The sequence below is a fragment of the Anoplophora glabripennis genome, unplaced genomic scaffold, assembly GCF_000390285.2.
Source record: "Anoplophora glabripennis isolate ALB-LARVAE unplaced genomic scaffold, Agla_2.0 scaffold352, whole genome shotgun sequence".
NCBI lineage: Eukaryota > Metazoa > Arthropoda > Insecta > Coleoptera > Cerambycidae > Anoplophora > Anoplophora glabripennis.
The window spans coordinates 313,589-333,482 of NW_019417621.1; the positions used below are offsets into that span (position 1 = coordinate 313,589).

At 33.9% G+C, this 19,894-nt stretch overlaps 1 protein-coding gene across 1 annotated transcript in view; it reads right to left on the reverse strand.

The window, feature by feature from the left end:
- Positions 1-4,392: 4,392 nt before the first annotated feature.
- Positions 4,393-19,894, reverse strand: part of LOC108910073 (myosin heavy chain, non-muscle) — a 176,147-nt gene continuing 160,645 nt past the window's right edge. Inside the window, exons 4-14 of the mRNA XM_018714569.2 lie at positions 19,678-19,692; positions 16,815-16,907; positions 16,598-16,760; positions 13,747-16,539; positions 13,532-13,688; positions 13,290-13,479; positions 12,003-12,777; positions 11,644-11,943; positions 11,265-11,587; positions 10,577-10,869; positions 4,393-5,300 (exon numbers count right to left, since the gene is read on the reverse strand). Of these exons, the coding sequence (XP_018570085.1) occupies positions 5,165-5,300; positions 10,577-10,869; positions 11,265-11,587; positions 11,644-11,943; positions 12,003-12,777; positions 13,290-13,479; positions 13,532-13,688; positions 13,747-16,539; positions 16,598-16,760; positions 16,815-16,907; positions 19,678-19,692 (5,238 nt within the window). The 3' untranslated portion in view covers positions 4,393-5,164. The remainder of the gene's footprint in view (positions 5,301-10,576; positions 10,870-11,264; positions 11,588-11,643; positions 11,944-12,002; positions 12,778-13,289; positions 13,480-13,531; positions 13,689-13,746; positions 16,540-16,597; positions 16,761-16,814; positions 16,908-19,677; positions 19,693-19,894) is intronic.

Sequence of the window (19,894 nt, forward strand, 5' to 3'; positions counted from 1 at the left end):
TTATTTTGTATTTTTTTTTGTATTTTTAAGAATTATTCATTAAAAATTATTTTATTACTAAGTATTGTTTAATTGCACTTTTCTTTCTGTACTTTATACAGGGTGATTCACAACATTATCCAAAGAAATTTGGGAATAGCTGCGGCATGAGAAATGGAGTCAATATCGTAAAAATCGTTTGTAAAATCTTTATACTTTCCGAGAAAAAAATTATTGAAGTTGCAGTACATTCAACCACTACATAGCTGGACAACTGTAGCTTCTAGCGTCATTTGCAATGCGCATGGAGAGCCACGTGGCATTAGCGACTTCGAATACTGAAATCCGTGGTTGCGATAGTGTTTACAACAGTTTTTCAGTAGTTAGTGTTAAAAATGGTTTGCGTGTATAGCAACTCGGAGTTGATGGATATCGTTTTAATTTATGGTAAAGCAAGACAACATTTGTATTATGGTGAAGCATTTGTGTTATGGTGAACCAAGACAACATTTGTGTTAGTTCGTAGAAAGTGAGTAAGACGGACACAAATGTGTTTACACGTTGGTGGATAAAATTTTGAACAATTGTTGGATATGTCGAATGATTTTATTATTTGAAAACACAAATTAATTTTATTAATTAATAAAGGCAAAGGCAGTTGAATTTGCCGATATAAAATAGGTGCTATAAAATTCTATTAAATATTTCTTTCCTTGCGAAAGTTTTTGTCCGTTTTTATCACCGCCATGCCTGATGCATTGTATGAGGTCAGGTTTTACAGTGAACCAGTTTCCAGTGCCGCGCAGAAGTGTATTTTTAAATCATTTTCGAACTGTCCTTTCTGATTTTTTCTTTACAAAATTGTATTTGTAAGGGTCCCCTGTACATCCAGAATTTTTTTTTTTTTGATAAATTCTGAATCACCCTATATAGGGTGTTTCAGTTCAAGTGAATCAAACTTACACCACAAATAGAACTCAATAAATAATTCAGAATTGTTTTACAAAGCAAGGGTCTAAGTCTCACGGTTTTCACTGTACAGGGCCGTATTGGTCGGTTAAAATCATATTATTTATGAAATCTTTGCTATGCTTATAACAAATTGATTCAAATTTGGTGTGGTGTTAACATTTGCACATGTGTATAATTTACTGTAAAAGAGCGACTCCAAAAATCGCCCATTTTGGCAAACTCGTAATTCGTTAAAAATTTTGTGCTAAGTTATTGTATATCATTAGAACGTGTTACTGAGAAAGTTCCAAGATGACTTCAGCTTTGGTTTTGGAGATATGAGTGATAATAATAATAGTATTAATAATAATAATAATAATAATATTTATTAATCCTTTGAGACATAAAAATGTATAGGACATGTCAATGTACAGAGACAAACACAAGACTAGTATTTATACACAACACATAATTACAAATTGTCTTTCAAATATTCATCAGTGCTATAATAACATTTGACGAGTAGCATTTCTTTTCTTCTATAACTTGTCTCGGTTGTAAAATTCAAAAGTTTTTTAGTGCCAACATTCCGACTTTATCAACTATTAATAATTTACGAACGAAGTATAACCCAAAACAATGAAAACTTGATAGCATTGCATTGATTTTTAAAATTTTGCCCGTTAGCTTGGATCCACCATTTTGAATTTTGCAAATCTGATCTCGAATTCGTAATCAGCAGAATTTGGTTCAATTTCACCCCCTTGCCCGCTAACCTTTTCTGTTTCAGAGACCGCCACGATCAAGAAACGAAGACAACGACACACACACACACACACATACACACCCTCCTTACCCCTGCCCTCCCGTGCTAGCGTTAGGGCCACCTTAGCAAAGCGCATCCCAGGCTGCATAGCCGCACTACCCTACCCAACCATACCACACATAAACACGACACCACCCCCGGGGTTTACACAGACGAGCCGGCGAAGCAAGAAGAGCGCCAGAAGAAAGGGCTCTAGCCGGCAGGGCCCAGTCAGGACAAATGGAGGTCCCACAAAGTGCCTACACCGGCCGCATTTGCGGTCGGGATAGACGACGGATGGGGCCCACCTACGAAGGCTGTCCAGGCCTACACGAGATGGGGCAGGATAAAAAGGAATAATCCCCCTCGATCCCAAATCAATGAGGCCAATATCTAGCTACGAATAATGGCGCGCGGTTCAATTTCAATTTGTCCACCATATTGGATCTGCCACTCGAATTTTGAAATTCTGACTTCAGATTCATAATCAGCAACCCCAAAAACCTAAGGAACCACCTTGACTTTAATGATAGGCCATCTAAAAAACAGTGAATCCTAAAGGTTTAAAGTTATATGCTCGATACATGAGATCACGAGTTTTATGACGCATCACTCATATCTCTAAAACTAAAGCTGAACTCATCTTGGAACTTTCATAATAACACGTTCTAATGACATACCATAACTTCGCATAAAATTTTTAACGAATTACGAGTTTGCCAAAATGGGCGATTTTCGGGCTGTTTTTGGAGTCGCTCTTTACAAATGTTTGTCAGGTCAGTGGCGTAGGAATGGGTAGTAAAGCAGGATTTTTTTACCCCAACTTCTACGCCAATGACCTAATAATCATTTGGGATTCATTTTTAGATTCCATGGATAATTCTACATAAAAAAGGTATACTTGTTGAAAATAGGTATAGTGTATCATTTTACCGAAAATCTCAGTTCAATGGGAGACTGTTCTTTTGATAAGACTGGAATATTCATCAATTTTTTTTACAAACTAATATTTCAAATGTTAAAAATAAAATGACAGTTCCTGATGATAGATATGTCATTATTGCTCGATTGTTTTTTTATGGTAATCGTTTGTAGGGATAGTGTAATGGACGCATAGCACAGATTAAAAATTAATATGTAGGTGTAATTTTTTAAAGAAAATGATATCTGTTTGAAACAAATATACCGTTGAATGATCAAGGATACCTATAATTGCTTCAGAATAATGGCACAAATGATCGAAAGTATGCTCCACGCGGTAGTGGGGGAAGCAGCGAATGGAGTACTCTGGCTCGAGCGTACTTTTGATCATTTCAGGTGACTTTCAAGGGCATTTTTAGCATATTTCCCATCACCCAGGCGAAAATCCGAAGATATACAAATTGGAGATTTTGTCTCTACTTTCAGATGCCGTTTTCAGAATTTAAATCGGACCATTTTTTATAAATCACCATGCTGTGCAAAAGACACTTTATAGTGCAATTGTGCAAAAACTATGCATCGGACAGAAACCATCTTGCGTACGATGAAACTACATATCATTATGTCATTTTCCGCAAGATTGTTTTTCCAGCTTCAAATTTTTGAAAAAAGGTCTGTTTTAGATGTTTTTTTGGATTTTCTCAGCAAAAAATGAACCAATCGGGTTCCACAAAAAAACATTTTATAGGTTTTTTTATTCTATACAGAAGTCCTATTGAGAGTAAGACAATGATTGCATCATTATTTTTCGATATAAAAAAATTTAAAATGTAATTTTTTGCAGTTTTTCTTGTTTAAAAAAAAATGTTCACGACTTTGGTGGGGAAATCACTTGGGTTTTCATTAACTAAGTATTTTTCAAAAGGTAATACATGAAATTTGATGTAATATTTAAATGTGCCAAAAAATCTCTATTGGTTGGCCTAGTATGTCCCTGAGCATCAAACAGTGAGTCAAGTCTTCTCGCTGAGTGTTTTGAGGTGGTTGCGCAAGATGTTCAGTTGAAAATGGTTCTTCCACCATGACATTGCTCCACCTCACACAGCCATCTCTGTGCCTCACTTTTTGGTAAAAACCATATAACACTATTTTCTCACGCACCCTACTCACCTGATCTGGCACCCTGTTGTGTTTTTATTTCCCAGGATTAAAAGGGAAAAACTTTATGCAGACATTCAGGAGGTGAAAAGAAACTCGAAAGCAGTGTTGCAAGGTATTGGAAAAGACATGTACGAAAGGTGTTTCGCGCAGTAGAAAAAATGTTTGAATCAATGTATTAGTATTAATGAAGAGTACTTCAAAGGCAACCAATGTTTTCAACCCGAAAAAATAAATTCTGTATTTTTAAAAAATGGTGTACGATTATTTGGTCCCCTCATTTATCAGAAGTTATTTTTTTTTACATGAACACGTAAAATTACGAAAAAGTGTCAATCTGGCAACGATAATGCAATTGCTCTTATAAGACAATCAATAAAAGTTAATTATAATTTTTAAAAAAACACCTTGACATAAGCTACAAAATCGATAAACTTACAATGTTATCCCTTATTTTTTCTTATATAATATGATCTCCCATAAGCAAGATATCATTATAAAATTAAATGACTTTAAATGGAGATCAGTGTAGAAGAATCCTAGAATCGAATATATTACTGAAACTGAAATTCTGTATGTCGTATCTTAAATAATTTTATTTAACTTGTTACATAATAGTTAAATGAGCCCTGAACCCAATATAATATATACAAAATGCAAGAAATTGTTTATACAAAAACATGCATATCAAAATGATGTTAGCTTAAAATAGATGTCTTTACAAAATACATATTCTACAAAATATTCTGTATCAAAAGGTTAATTTACTTCTATACTAGTGTTCATTAGCAATATTGAAAAAAAAATCATACTTGACACGATAATGCAAAACTGGTACATGTATTTAGTGATTGCAGCTTTTCCGCAAAATACTTGTCATTTGATTAAGAGAATCATAACTAAATGGATAAAAACGCGGAATGCCACAATCGGAGGATTACCAACGAATTTAACACAGTTATAAACGTATATATAAAATGGAAATGAATTAAAACATAAAAAGTACAATTAACACTATTTATATAAAAAAGAAAAAGCAGATTTATTATCAAAATAACCAAAATCAGTGTTTTACAGAGAAATATTTGTTTATAAAATAGAAAATAGTAACAATTAATATCCTCTACCCTGTAGACTGTCTTTCGATTCAAAACAATTTTTATACAAATTTTATTTTTGGAATAAAAGAAATGCCTATTTTCTGTAAAACACCCGCTAAGTACTAGACACAAATATATACAAAAAAGCAGTTTGGTTTACTTGAAATTTTGCTATAATAGTAAATATGCGCAAATAATAATTATAATTAATAAAATTAAGTTGTAATAGTTAAGTGAAGCATAAATATATTTAATTTGGAGCGTCGTCTCCATCCATGGCCTCGTCTTGTGTGGTTGAATCATCACCAGATCCATTTCCACTGGTCTGGATAGAACCACGTTTGGTGGAACTTAAACGGGATGTTGATAGACCCATTGTGCCTCGCCTGTAAATTGCAGAATAAATTACAGTTCCAGATTAGAACTGAACAAACAGAATAGTTTTTGAACAATTAATGTACATTAATTTATAAGACAGTAACCACTAATCAGCATAGGAAGAAAAATATACTTTTTAATGACTTTTAATTCTATAAGGAAAACAATTTCAACATTGTTTATGTTAAAAATTGTATGTTAACCATTTTCATGTTTGCGATTTAGCAATGCCGTTGAATCACTACTATATAAAGAGGGTGCATGCTGGTAAATCGCAAAAATTAAAAGTAGTCTAAATGTAATATTAAATTTTTAACACAAACATGAGAGAATCCAAACATGCTAACAATAATTTTATAAATAGATATATAGTAGAAAGATGTTATCTAACTTTTTTTACGAAGACATACATATTTTTAAATGTTCCATTCTAGTTTTAATTTCAAATGATACAGGATAGTTCATGGAAAAAAAATGTCTTGATCTTTAAACTTGCTCACATAACAAAATATTAAATAACTCAACACATTTTGTTATCTTTTATTTACATATATTGTTTTTATGTCCTTCTGATGTCACATTTAAATCCTTCTAGTCTTTTTCTTCTTTCTTCTTCTAAGGATTAAAAAAATTCTGAGCAAGCAAAATATTTTGTTAGCTTAATTTAAAAATTTGGCGACTCATAAATTTACATAAAAAGAAACATGATTGTTGGTTTCTGCTTTTAAACTTCATTTTGCTTAAGAAAAATATCTGAGGAGCATGATGAAAGACTTAGTTTTCAACTTGCAATTCCTTTTTTAAACTGTTTCTAATTCAAATTCAAAGAATTTATTAAATGTTATACAATTTTTTTTGTTCACTGAATTTTGAATAAGCAAATACACATAGTGATTATAAATTTGGAGATTTATTTTTAATGGAAGAAAGCTAAATATTGCATAAAAGGGGCCAATTTCTAAAAAATTGCCCAGAAGTTTCAAAAGCATATGATTTAAAGAAAGATTTACACATTTTCGGCAAAAACTATTTGGTGCAGAGAGTGAAAACAGTAGATGTGCAACAAAAAACACCAGTATTGTCTGAATATTTTTTGTTGGCTGTTTTTGTTTAAACAGCATATCTACTGCTCGCGTTAAAATTAGTTGTTTCTTAAATGTCATGTTTATAACAATAAATGAAAAAATAATCACTTTCAGTTGAAAAAATGCCGGTGGAAAACGCTTCAGCTGCGCGTATAAACAGGTATGAAAATCATATTAAAAAAGTTTTTAATAGGTTAGGTACCAAACGCGAAATCGATTGTAATGATGGTATAGAAGATGTGCGTTATAAAAACAAGTTACAGGTGAGCACGTGTCGTGGTGAATAGCCTTCAGCTGAGGTCATTAACTTTTATTCAAGCAGGTAGCGGGCCGTGCGTTTTTGAGAGTTTCACGGTCAGCTGAAGAGTTTTCCCCTCACATAGGCCAGCTGATTATTATTTTCATTAATATTATGCACATAACTAAGTTTTTGTAAAATTTAAACTTTACATCAACTTTGATCATGATGCTGTCTTACCAAGAATTTGTGTTCAATTTAATGAACGTTGCATGCGAATAATATACATATTAAGAATTTTAATGATTTTGTATGTTCGTATTTCCATACGAATTCACATCTATAACTTGTATTATTATCACTAACAAGGAAGGTTATCAAAGTGTCAGTCATCGAATCCAATGAAATGAGACACATATTCTCTTCTCTCAAAAAAAACATTAAAAAGAGAAAAAACAGTTTTCAAAAAAAATCTCCGTCTATAAAAAAATTTGTGTTGTGTTTTTGTGTTATAAAATAGCGGAGAGAGAAAAAAAAAAATCCAAAAGGGCAAAAAAAAAAAAAAAAGTACACAACAAGTTTTGGGGGGAAAACTTAAAAGGGCCTTTTAACCCCTTTAAAAAAAAAAAAGGCCTGGAATTTTTTTGTCCTCTACAACACAGCGAGATTTCATAGAAATCGGTGACTGACACTTCGATAACCTTCCTTGTAAGTAATGGGATTACAGTAATTCTAGTAACTCAGTGTATGTTCCTTAGCGTACCACGCTTACATTTATTTTTTTTTAATTTGTAATTAGTCCAATAACAAGCACTGGACTATAAAGTGAAATATTCAGACTAAAAGAATACAAAATATAGCTATCAAGTTGTTTCTGTTAGATTAGACTTATATACAACTTCTTATAAGTTAAAATAATTAGTATGTGGTGGAAGAAAAATATATGTGTTAAGTAATCACAAACTTTTTTAATTTCACATGCATTTTACATTACATGGCCTAGAGAACATCTAAATAAATTGTAGCAGAATTTTGCCCTCATAAACGGCTCTATATCATATTGAAGACCTCGGTACTATTTAGATATTCTTTAGATCATTAATGCGATTATTTTTTATAAGTTTAACACTGTGAGGCACTGCATTTTATTATTTACTGGTGGGGGTCTTTCTGCAAAAACTTAAAAAAAAACACAATTACATACTAACTTACTTAATTTCAAACGAAACCCCCCACATTTTCTTTATCGTTTCTGGCAAACTGGTCTGGATTTGTTCGTTTGTTGTAAAAGCAGGTAAGCAAGTTATCTGAGATATGCTTAAAATAACAATGAATTATTCAGTTTACTTGTGTTTATTATTACTTTTAATGTACATCCAGATATGTGGCACAAAGGTAACTTTTTCAAATTTCTTTACAATTTAGTATTTATCATTTATTGTGAAACAAAATAATTTTGTGAAAGAAAATATTACTTAAATTATATACCATATCCGCAGCCAATTAAAAATGTTAAAAGCCAATACCATAAATACAAATTTCAGCAGCACACAGCTATTAACCACATACCAAAATTTACTTCAGCACAGAAGATCTTATCCCATACAATCACTTAAGGCTGCAAAGTAACATGTGTCCATAAAGAATCCCAACACCACAAAATTAATAAATAACGTTGACAACTATCTAATAAAATTATTTTTTAGTGCACATATTTAAGATCCTATATTTCTTGAACATAGGATGGTGTAAGGAACAGGTAAACCCTACATATTTCTTTTATTCACATATTTAATAATACTGAAAAAAATCCAATAGTTTCTTTTTTAGGAATTTTTTGGTAACCGAAAAGTGTTTGAAATACTTAAAATTTAATGTCTACCTTGTCTACCCGTATGTTTCGCGCCACTGACAATGTACAACTATTACAACACAATTCAAAAACATCATAAAACTCAGTGGCGGCTCATCAGGTGACACAAGTCACACACCGCTTCACCTAAAATTTCCGTTTGGTTGTGCAATTTAAAATTATTTTTAATTTTATATAAATTTTATAATTTAGGCATTTATATTGAAAATGTATTGCGTTTGTTTGTTTAATACGCAGAAATAAATAGAATAGTTGCGCGGTGAACACCTTCTAAAAAAACATTGCCTTCGTTGAGCACGATTATCAACCTCGGACCATACAACGTATAGTATACGCAAGTGATGTAGATTGAAATCAGTCTGTATTCTGTTTCTTTTCGTTTACGGCGGTTGTCATGGCAATGAGGCGACCAATACGCTATTAAACTACGGCATGGGGGAACGAGTGACGCAGAAATTGAAGCAGCATCGTGCTTGCCCATCGCCTGCCTTTGTGCAGTGCACGGTTATAACAGTTCTTTGTTAATATTTGTTGTGTATAATCATTGTAGAAATGTTTCCTATGATCCAGTATGTATTTTATTGGAAACGCCATTTTCCAGATGGAAAATTGAGGACAAAAAGGATTTTTAAAATTGCGAGAGACCTGTGCCTTAGTCACTCGATATGGAAAAAAGGGAAAGTCAAAAGACAACATGTACGTTCGAAAGTTTCGGAATGAATGGTATTTGGAGTATAAGTGGTTGTGTGGAAGTGTTCATTTAAAAAACTTTTCTATATTTAACTGTGGGTGTAAAGTCGGGCGTCTTGAATAAGAAGGGATTTAACAATTTTGGCTGTCTTAACCACAAAGCTTCTTTGGAACATGTACGATGTGCGTTAATGTTCGCAGAAGTCCACAAGTCGAACTAATATTTCTATTTTTTTTAAAATCTAAATGAAAATCCTTTTCACGAGTCAATTTTTCGGTAATATTGCAAATGCAACTAAAAACTTCCAGATTCATTTAAAGCTGCTTGACCTTGAAAATTTAAAAATTTTTGCCAGCGGCGTTTTTTTTTTTTTAGTCATTCGATGTATACGCTGTACCTATTCTCAATGTTACGAGCTGCCACTGATAAAACTACAAAAACGTCAGACACTAAAAAGAAACCTTTATAGTTTTCAAAAAGATGTTAAAATAGTAGACAATGCGGTACTAGAATTTTATGAAGCTTTCTATTTCATTGGTTGCTACAATTAAAGCAACTGATGTCGCATGCCTTGAATTTTTAAACCTTGCAATTTTTTTAATTCTTCAGTATTTAAATATTGGCAAAAACAACTTGGGCTATTTTTCTAGGTCTATCAGGTAACAACCAAAAAAAATGTTGGGATAATACATACAGGATGTTCCAAATATAAGTGGTAAAATTTTAACAATGCAATTAAACTCATGAAAAGCAACTCTTGTCTAATAAATTGTTTTGAAAATTAAACCTTTTGTCAATATTTTGGAACCAATAAAATAACACTAATGAAATGCCAATTGATTAAAGAAATATTTATGTGACTTACGCAAATATTTTATATACTGATTCACTATATTAAGATTTTTTGCTTAAATAACATTAATTATTTCTCATTTTTGTTTGTTATTAACTCGACTAAACATTTTGCTTCAGTGACAGATAAAAATTTTAAATTAAAAAATATCTTAATACGCTTTTGAAAAAAAAATAGACAACATTGTTGCTTATAATAAGGTAGTTGTAGTAGTTAAAATTTTGGCACCTATTTCTGATACATTCTGTATATATTTTACAATCATAGTTGCATAAAAGAAATTAATTTTTTTTGGCTAATGGGAATTCCAATTTCAAAAATGTTTTATACTTTAAAAAAAGCCATCTTAACTTTTTAGTAAAACAAATTTTTATATATTGGTACAAAGTTGAAATTATTTAACAATCAATGTTTTTAAATTATTTTTTATAATGAACCAAAATTATTTTAAAAAGCAATTTCAAAAACAAATTTCCATGTGTCTTGCTACAAAAAGTTGTCAACATTATTTATTATTGCCATCACCATCATTTAAAAAACTCACCTCAATTTGCTCTTAAGGTTATTGATCTCACGTGTCATGGACTCGTGAGACTCGAGCATATCCTCGCATTCCCTTTGTGCCTTGCGTTTTTGTGCTTTTTCTCTGGTGATCTCTTCCTCGGCTTCGTCTAGTTGACGCTTGAGGGCCTTCACCCTCGTATTGCCCTTCTCGACTTGCTCTTTATACTGATCGGCGTGACGACGTTCGTCTTCAAGCTGCATAACCAGCTCCTTTATCTTCTTGTCCAGTTTCCTATTGGTCTTCTGTTGCACGAGACGTTCTTTTGCCTCAACCTAAGATGAAGCACAAAATATTATTAATCCACTAGACATATAAAAAGTAATTTCAAAAGTATGGAGGGTAGTTCGATTTTTTTCGGCAAATTTTAAGGGCATGTAATTATTATTACACAATCGGTGTGATTTCTAATTACTGAACTTATAAACCACAAAAGTTTGTTTGAGAACGATTTGAAGGATCATTTTCGGAACACACTGACACTGAAAGTTTTAAAGTTACAAAATTCATCGTAACCACATATTCAAGTACTTTTAACTTTTTAAAGTATTGAGTAGAAAAATGGTTTCATATTTGAAAACAGTTAAATTTTTATAGTGATACTCCTCTGCACGATTGCTTTTATATATCACATCAAAATTGAACCACAAATTAGAAAAAAATAACTTACCTCCAATTGTTCCTCGAAGTTAGAAATCTTGCTTTCAAGTGCAGCTATCGTCGCCTTAGTCTTTGTCCTTTGGGCGGTTTCAAGTTCGGCAAGTTTTGCTTTCAGGTCCTTGTTCTGCCTTTCAAGCAGCAACCTGTGGGATTCTTGTTTCTGAGAAGCCGACCTTTCACTCGATAACTCCGCGGTTAATTGTTCTATAGTAAGCTGAGCCTTTCTAGTCCTATCCTGGAGAATTTCGTTATTGCTTTGCTCCTCTTCGATCTCCTCTTCAAGAGTTGCGATTCTAGCTTCCAATCGTCGTTTTTCGTCGATTAATAAACTTCCTAGAATAGAATAATTTTCAGAATACACCACATTCACATTTCGTGTAATAACGTACCCTTATTATTGCTGCTGTTTATCTCTTCTAGCAATTCATCCCGTTCAGCTTCAGCTGCCCTCCTAGCTCTTTCCGCACTAGAAACATCTTCCGTAAGTTGAAGAACTTCAGCTTCAAGGGTCTTAACTTTCCTTTCGGCTTCTTTGCATGAAGCTGCGTATTCATCTCTAGCAGCCCGACATTCTTCCGAGTCCCTTATTGCTTCCTTGCACTGCTGCTGTGACTTCTTCAACTGTTTCAGAGCATCTTCTTTCACTTTGCAGTGTAATTCAATTTGGCTTTCTAGTTCCTTGATATCACCTAAAAGCAAAGGAAAATGTTAATATAACATAAACAAACAACAAAAAATAATTTAATACCTTCGAGCTTCTTCTTTCCACTAACGGCTGCGGCTCGTTGTTTCCTTTCTTCATCTAACTCAGCTTCAAGGTCTCTCAATTGCTTCACAATGCCTCTACGCTTTTCTTCAGCTTGTTCCTCTTTAGCCTGAATGTCTCTCTCGAATTGCGCCCTAAGGGCCTGCATGTTGACTTCTAACCTAAGTTTGGCATCTTCGGTGAGCTGAAGCTCATCCTCAAGTTCTTCGTTCTGGGCTCTGAGTTCAGCCAATTGACTTTCTAATGATCTCTTGGCTTTTTCCAGTTCGTGAACGTTTTTATCGGCCGTGCCTTGATTATTCACTAGTTCGTCTAGTTCGGCTTGCAACTGTCTTCGTACACGTTCCAGCTCTTCAATTTTAACGTTGGACTCATCCAATTCACGTTTTACAGATAATACTAAAGTTTCTTTGTCACGGGCCTCTTTTTCCGCTGCATCTTTTTCTGCGGCCAACTGTTCGCTAACCGCTTTCTCTTCTGCTAGGATCTTGTCAAAGTTCTTTTGTTTCTTTTCAAGTTCGGAAACCTTCTGCCTCTGAGTCTCAAGGTCGATGTTGGCATCCTCCAATTCAGCTGCGATTTTCTTCTTGCTTCTCTCAAGTTTGTCGTTCGCAGCGGTCAATTCTTCGACTTGCCTCTGAAGAGCTTCTAAATCTTTAGCGAGTTTCTTCTTGCTTTCTTCTAATATAGAGGCCTGCTCAGCTTCGTCTTCTGCCTTCTTCTTTGCTTCGGTAAGTTGGATGCTTAGGGTGGCTATCTAAAATACCATTCACATTTAAATAACAGTAGTTACTTGCAGCTTGCATAAATGTAAGGGTGTTTATAAACTTGGGAGATTTATTTCGAATGGGTCTTGGTAAAAGAAGCCGATTGCTTCAATTTTACCTTAAGCTTAGGCTTAAGCTTAAGAAATAGCAGAAAAAAGTATATTTTAATAATAAACATCATTATTTGAACATCAGTATATTTGAAAGTTGCAGAAAGTTAAACAGTGGAGATGAATGAAAGAAATCAATTAATACGTCTACTGTTCGCGATAAAATTAGTTGTTTCTTAACTGTCATTCTTGCAAAATTAAGTCTCTTCTATTTTAGTATTTGTCTAATGTGGGTAAAATTGTAATATTCAAGTTTTATTGTTAATAGTGATGTTTCATTAAAATTTTTTTGTAGGCGAGGCATTTGTTTATTTTTTAATTTTTTTTTGTCAGACAGAGTTATCCTTAAAACACCCATATAAAGGAGACATGAAACAGTATTTTGTACTTACTTGCTTTTCGAGATTCTTTTTAGCTTCTTCTTCTTCCTCCATCTGTTCAAGGAGGTTCTCCTTTTCCGACTCTAGCTGTCTTAGTTTCGAACTAAGAGCTAACTTCTGGCGTGTTTCTTCTTCTAGAGCAGCCTGGGCTTCAGCAAAGTGGGATTCAATAGTTGCTTGATTCTTATTGGCAGCTGAAGCTCTGAAAATATGTTACTTTATTTATGACCACATTGAAATTAATTGTTACTCACTTAAGTTCTGCTTCTTCTAACTGTTGCAATACATTTTCAACTTCTTGCTGTAACTTAATAGTTTTTTCTTGTAATTCAGTTCGGGCCCGATCTACTTCGGCCAGTTTGGAAGACAATTCAGCCACTTGATTCTCAGCTTGTTTGCGCCTTCTTTCACCTACAGAAAAAAATTATTTAAGATTGCACTGCGTGATTCTTTTTTTAATTAGTCTTACCTTCCTGTCTGCTTGCACCGACGTTTCGTAATTCACTGGCAAGGTCAGCGTTTTCGGCTTCCAAAGCTTGTTTAGCTTTTTCAAGGTTAGTCTTAGCTTTCTTAAGATTTTCAAGCTGCTCGTTGATAGAAGTAAGCTCCTGTGTATGTTTATGCCTCATCTCGGCTTGTGTAACTTCATGAACTTGAGTTTCCTCTTCCAGAGTCTTCTTTAGAGTTGCCAATTCCTGTTCCCTCTTGGATCGTAGCTCTTGTTGAGCGGCAGTTGTGTCGAGAGAATCCAGTAACTCGTTCTTAAGAGCTTCGAGTTCTTCATTCAAGTCTCTCTTCATTTTTTCGGCTTTGCTTCTAGCAGCCTTTTCTGCTTCAAGGTCTTCTTGAAGTTCAATAAGCTGGCTCTCTAATTCTCTTAGAGCTTTTTGGGACTGAGCTTTTGAAGCGCTTTCCTCATCTACTTTAACCATCGCTTGGGCGAGTTCTTCTTCCCTTTTACCCAATTGTAGTTGTAATTCCTCAATTTGGGTACGCTTTTCATTCAATTGTTCCTTTAAATCGTTAACTTCTGTTTCAACTTTCCTCTTAGACCTATCGGTTTCTTGTCTCTGTTGGTGGTCTTTCAAGAGACGTTCTTCTAATTCTGCAATTGTAGATTCATGTCTAGTTTTCAGTTTAGCCAGGTGTTTGGCTTTTTCTTCTTCTTCGGCTAAAGCCTGACTTAAGTCGTTGCTGCGTTCCTCCAACAATTTCTTTTCCTTCAATAACTTCTGATTAGTGTCGTCACTCAGGGCAAGATCCTCTTCCAGCTTTTTGATTTTATTGTCACACTGGACTTTCTCCAACTGAATTTTTTGCCTAGCACCTTCTTCTTCCTCTAATTGCTCCTCTAAGTCGGTTATGGTTTGTTGTAATCTTTTCTTCTCGTTGTTCAAGGTGTTTGTACGTTCTTCTTCTTCTTCAATTCTAGCTTCGAGATCATGAAGGATTTCTTCCAGTTCCATTTTGCGTGCGGTTAACCTGGCCCTCATTTCTTCAGCCTCGGCACACAACTCAACTTCTGCTTGCAACTGCTCTTGAAGTACAATTTTTTCATCTTGCGCTTGCTGATATTTCTTCTCGTATTCTTGCGCAGTTTTAATGTGGTGCTCTAGTTTGTCTTTAACCTGTTTGAGTTCATCTTCTTTCTGCATCAATTTTTCTTCTTGCTTAGTCACCTCCAGCAATGGTTTTACCTTAGTATACAACCTCCACCATTGCCAATTTCTCAGTTTAAGATAAGCCGAGCAGTTTCTTTGAATGATGCGAATGGCATTGAGTTGTTGAACCCTCTTTTGGTAATTACGTCTAGACAAGAAACCTCTGCAGAACGCTTGGAAGTTGACAATGAGGTCAGTAATTTTATAATCCCTTTCTTCCTCAAGGTGAGCCAAAACTCCGGCCCTAAAGAAGATCTTGGATTGCCCGATACGGTACAGGTTCTTGTCGAGTTCTAGAGTCCTGATCATCGTTTCGCAAGCTTTCTTGCCATCCATGAAACCTTTGTTTATAACGTTCGGCGTTAACAGTTCGTAACGTTGCCTGAACTCTTGGAAAGGTATCCTGTTAGGGAAACCTTGGCGACAAATACGGATACCCTCAAGGACACCGTTGCATCTGAGTTGGTCCAAGACTAAGGGTGCATCGATTTTACCAGCCCTCTTGTCGTGATTTGGGATTATGCAACGGACAAAGTTGGGGTTGGTGTTACGTAGAGTAACCATAAGATTAGCCAGTTGCTCCTTGTATAGGTAAGACACAGTTCTGAACATACCCTTAGCACGACCTATGCTTTCCGCGTCTTTCCAAATATGGACCACAAAAGGATCTTGAGAGGCTTGTAACAAAGAGACAACGTTTTCATTTTGAGGATCCATGTTCTTCATCAACCACTGCTTAGCGCAGTAATCTACTTTTCCTGCGTAGTGGATTATAGAGAAATCGGCCACACCACGGAAATCGCTCTTCTTGAATTTTGGATGGACCGAGTGAGAACTGACGAGTTTGTCGACAAAAGTTTTGTCGGTTGCTTTCGGGAACAAACACTCTTCGTCCAACAAAGCCATAATACCCATTGGTTTATCGATTAAATCAATCGTTGGTTGTAAATCGAGACCGAAATCGATAAACTTCCACTCTATGCCTTCCCTCTGATATTCCTCTTGTTCCAAGATGAACATGGTGTGATTGAAGAGTTGCTGCAGCTTTTCGTTGGTGTAATTAATACACAGTTGTTCAAAAGAGTTCAACTCGAATATCTCGAAACCTGCTATATCAAGGATGCCTATGAAACTAGCTCCTTGTCTCTTAGTCCTACCAAGAGATCTATTTATTCTAGTCACTAACCATTTAAACATACGCTCGTAACAAGCCTTGGAAACGGCTTCCACGGCAAACTCTACTTGTTCTTTTGTCTGGCTCTTAGTTACAAAATCACGGCCTACTTTGATTCTGGGTTTCAGGAAGGCACGGGTCATGTCGGTAACAGACAGTCCCAGTAGATGAGCAATCTTTTGAGCAACAGTATTATCAGGAAGGGTGGCCTGATCGGAGCTGCGGTCTTGCTTGAACTCCATTTTGCCAAAAAGCATCACCGATGACACGACGCGGAAGATGGCACTGAAGTCTTCATTGTTCATTCCCATAATATTCATGCTCTTGACGGTAGCCTGGAATTCTGCTGCGTCGTCCACTCCAGGTACGATGTGATTGTCTTCGCGGAGGAAACTGTAAGATCGTGAGTCTTCCAATATGAACTCCTCTGTAGAAAAAAAAAAACAGTTAAAAATAGTTCGTTTAACTTAGAAATATATCCTTACTTCTCTGGGCCTCAGAAGCACCAGCCAAGAGTTGGTAGAAGATGTGGAAGGTTCTTTCATGTTTGGCTTGTCTTATGGCACGGGACTTTTCTAATAAATAGGTTTCTATGTTGGCACCGGCAATATATCCAGAAGCGTCGAAGTTTATTCTGATAAATTTACCCTAAAAACGATTTGGTAAGTACAAAAACTTAGGATACATAGAAATATTACTTACGAATCTTGAAGAGTTGTCGTTCTTTATCGTTTTCGCATTGCCAAATGCTTCTAAAATCGGATTTGCTTGAAGAAGTTGTTGTTCCAATCCGCCCTAAACATTAAATACTCAGTTAAAACGGAATCCTAAGTGTCCAATTAAAGCACACATGTTAGTTTTTATTTCATTACAATATTTATATAAATGATAAAAAAACAAATAAAAGGAAAGGTACTATTTTTAGTTAACAACTATATCAGAATGTAGAAAATGTTGTTGATTGAGAGATATACATTTGTTTGATTGATGGGAATAGATAATTTTTCAGAATTCTAATGATGAAGATTATAATATTTTTTTAAACTTATATAACTATTGTAATGTGTTGCAGGAAAATATCTGCATGAAAACCAGGAAAAACATAGCTGCAATAAAAAATACACATAACTCTGAAGCTTATTAGAATTATGTAGACAAAGACATGTCTTATATCTAAACAACGAACTGTCGTTAGATGTGCACAATGTAGGTTATTCTTTAAGCCAGGTTGTTAAGTATCATAAAAATGATGTGTAACCAATGAGACTATGCGCCAGCTAGCCTAACATCAAATTTACATACCGAAAATTCCCTTGTAGGACTCTGGCATTGACCGCATGTAAAATAAGAGAAAAATAATGCTGGCATCAATTACAGATAGAGCATTATCTAATCAGCAGTAAATGAAGACTCTAATCAATCTATTTCGCTATATGTTAATATTGGGTATTTGTGCAAAAGGTTTGGATACATTTGGCATTTTGCATGTTGCGCAAAATATTTGTAAAATATAAAAATAAGTTTAAGGAGGTTTATCTGATTTGGAATTGATGAACAAATATTCATAAAAAAAATTAATATAAGCTTATTAATATGAAGAATATCCTCAAAAAAATTATGACTAGTTTGGATACTTAAGAGACGAGATATTAATAAAATAATTTTTCACGATTTAGTACAGTCTTATGAGAATGCAGATTTTTTTGGTCTTTCCACTTAGAATGCGCAGCAATTGACAAACAGTTTCTACAGCAACTTGTATAAATAGGAAACCGATATCTAAGGAACCATATGACAGCTCGTAGAAATCGATTAGGTACTTGTAAGATATATAAATTATAATAATTCTTCTTCAAACTACTGTTGTTGATTAACTTAACGTCCATAAGCTTGATAGCGGCAACGCTGCGGTTCTCGACATAGCGTATTGTTTGAAATTCGCAGGTGTGACATATGGTGTATATTTCAAGCTTAGGCATTCAAACAAAGCCAGTCAAGTGCAACGTTGCCAAATCTAAAGGCTTACTACTTTACTACTTTAGTCACTAGCGAATATACAGAAACTCTCGTTAGACTTTTAGACGTACCTCCAAACCCGATAAACCTCCTTAAAGTGCAGTGACGGCAATTTCTCTGTATTTGGAAATACTGTATGATAGACAAAAATTAAACAGGTCTGGCTTGATTAAAAAAAAATTAATTAAGTAAATCACATCTCAATATCTTGATTTGTTTAAGAGAGAGAGGATGCTTTTCATTTTTGATTTTTTTTATGTTTAATTTTTGTATTGATTTTTTTTTTTAATTTTCATCTTTTGAGTTAGGTTATCTATGTATGAATACATGATATTTACACAAAACATTTTTGTGCATGTGTACCAAGAACTGTAATTCAACTGTTTCACGGTACAATTAGAGTGCCATCAATATATCATTAAAAAAAATACATAGACCACTTAATTGTATCATAAAATGGTTGAATTAAAAAAAAAACATCAGCTGATTATTTTGTTGTTGGCAATTTCACATAGTTTTTACACACATTTGCGTAGATTTTAAAAAATATATATGTTTGAAGTTGTAGAAAAATATTGTGAATGTCGTCGGATTCTACAGATGTTGCAAATAAAACAAAAATTTACACGAATAAAAAGTTATCCACCACCACAAAAAAAGGTCAAAATTAAAAAATTCCCTATAGTTCTTAAACAAATTCATCCATCTAGATGTGGTTTTCATAGTTTAATTTTTCTCTAAAATAAAATCTGACACGCCTTATCCATTTTCTGTCCACCTCTTCAGAAAACACAAAGAAATCGAAATTGACAAACCTTGTACATACAGAATTTTTATTATTTTATTACTCATCTAATCCGTCTATTTTTTTCTCAAAAGTTAAATACAATTGTATTCAAACTTTTACATGGAATCCCAATAGAGTACAATTTTGGTATGCTCACTCTATATAAAAATGTGTTACAACTTGACAAATTTTTTTTTCAAAACAAAAAATATAAAAATAAAATATTTAATGAATAAAAAAATTCTGAACGAAACAATACGGAATTTAATGTTGGGTTGAAACGAAATTTGCCAAGCTGTAAAGATTTAAGTGATTTAAGCTAATATGTATATGCATATATTACAGAAAATAAGAATACAGGATAAGACGATTTGTAAATATTTTTTTGTACAGTGTGTTCCAACGAACACTTGAGTCTTTAAAACTACCTACAAAGAAATTGCCAAAACAGCATATTTTTTATCTTCAGAGGAATGCATTTTGCCATAAAGTATGACGATTTTTTGGTAAATAAGTAAATTGTAAAAGTTTGTAGTGGAAAACTTAGAAAACTATATACAAAACAATATATCTTTCATAAGTCTATATAATAGTGAGTTAATATGGCTTATTCATCTCTAAAAAATTTCAATCATCCATTTATATTTGATTTCCTTTATCACTAAGCAAAGAGACTATAAACCTTTCCTATTTACCTCTAATCTGTCTTTATTTACAATACAAGCAAGCAATACCTAATTAAATAAATAAAAAACTACTTACGATAAGGTCTTTCTGCTGTATATCCCCAAAACGAAACCATGCAAAGAAAATAGAAATTAGAAAAAACATTCACCATATACGAAGTGTCATAATAAATATATATGTGCAACATTACTAATTATATATTCATAAAAAAATATGTGGATGCTACGATCCATGCACTAGACAGCGATTGGTAGCTAGTAAACCGAGATAAATATGTACATGTCCGGGATTC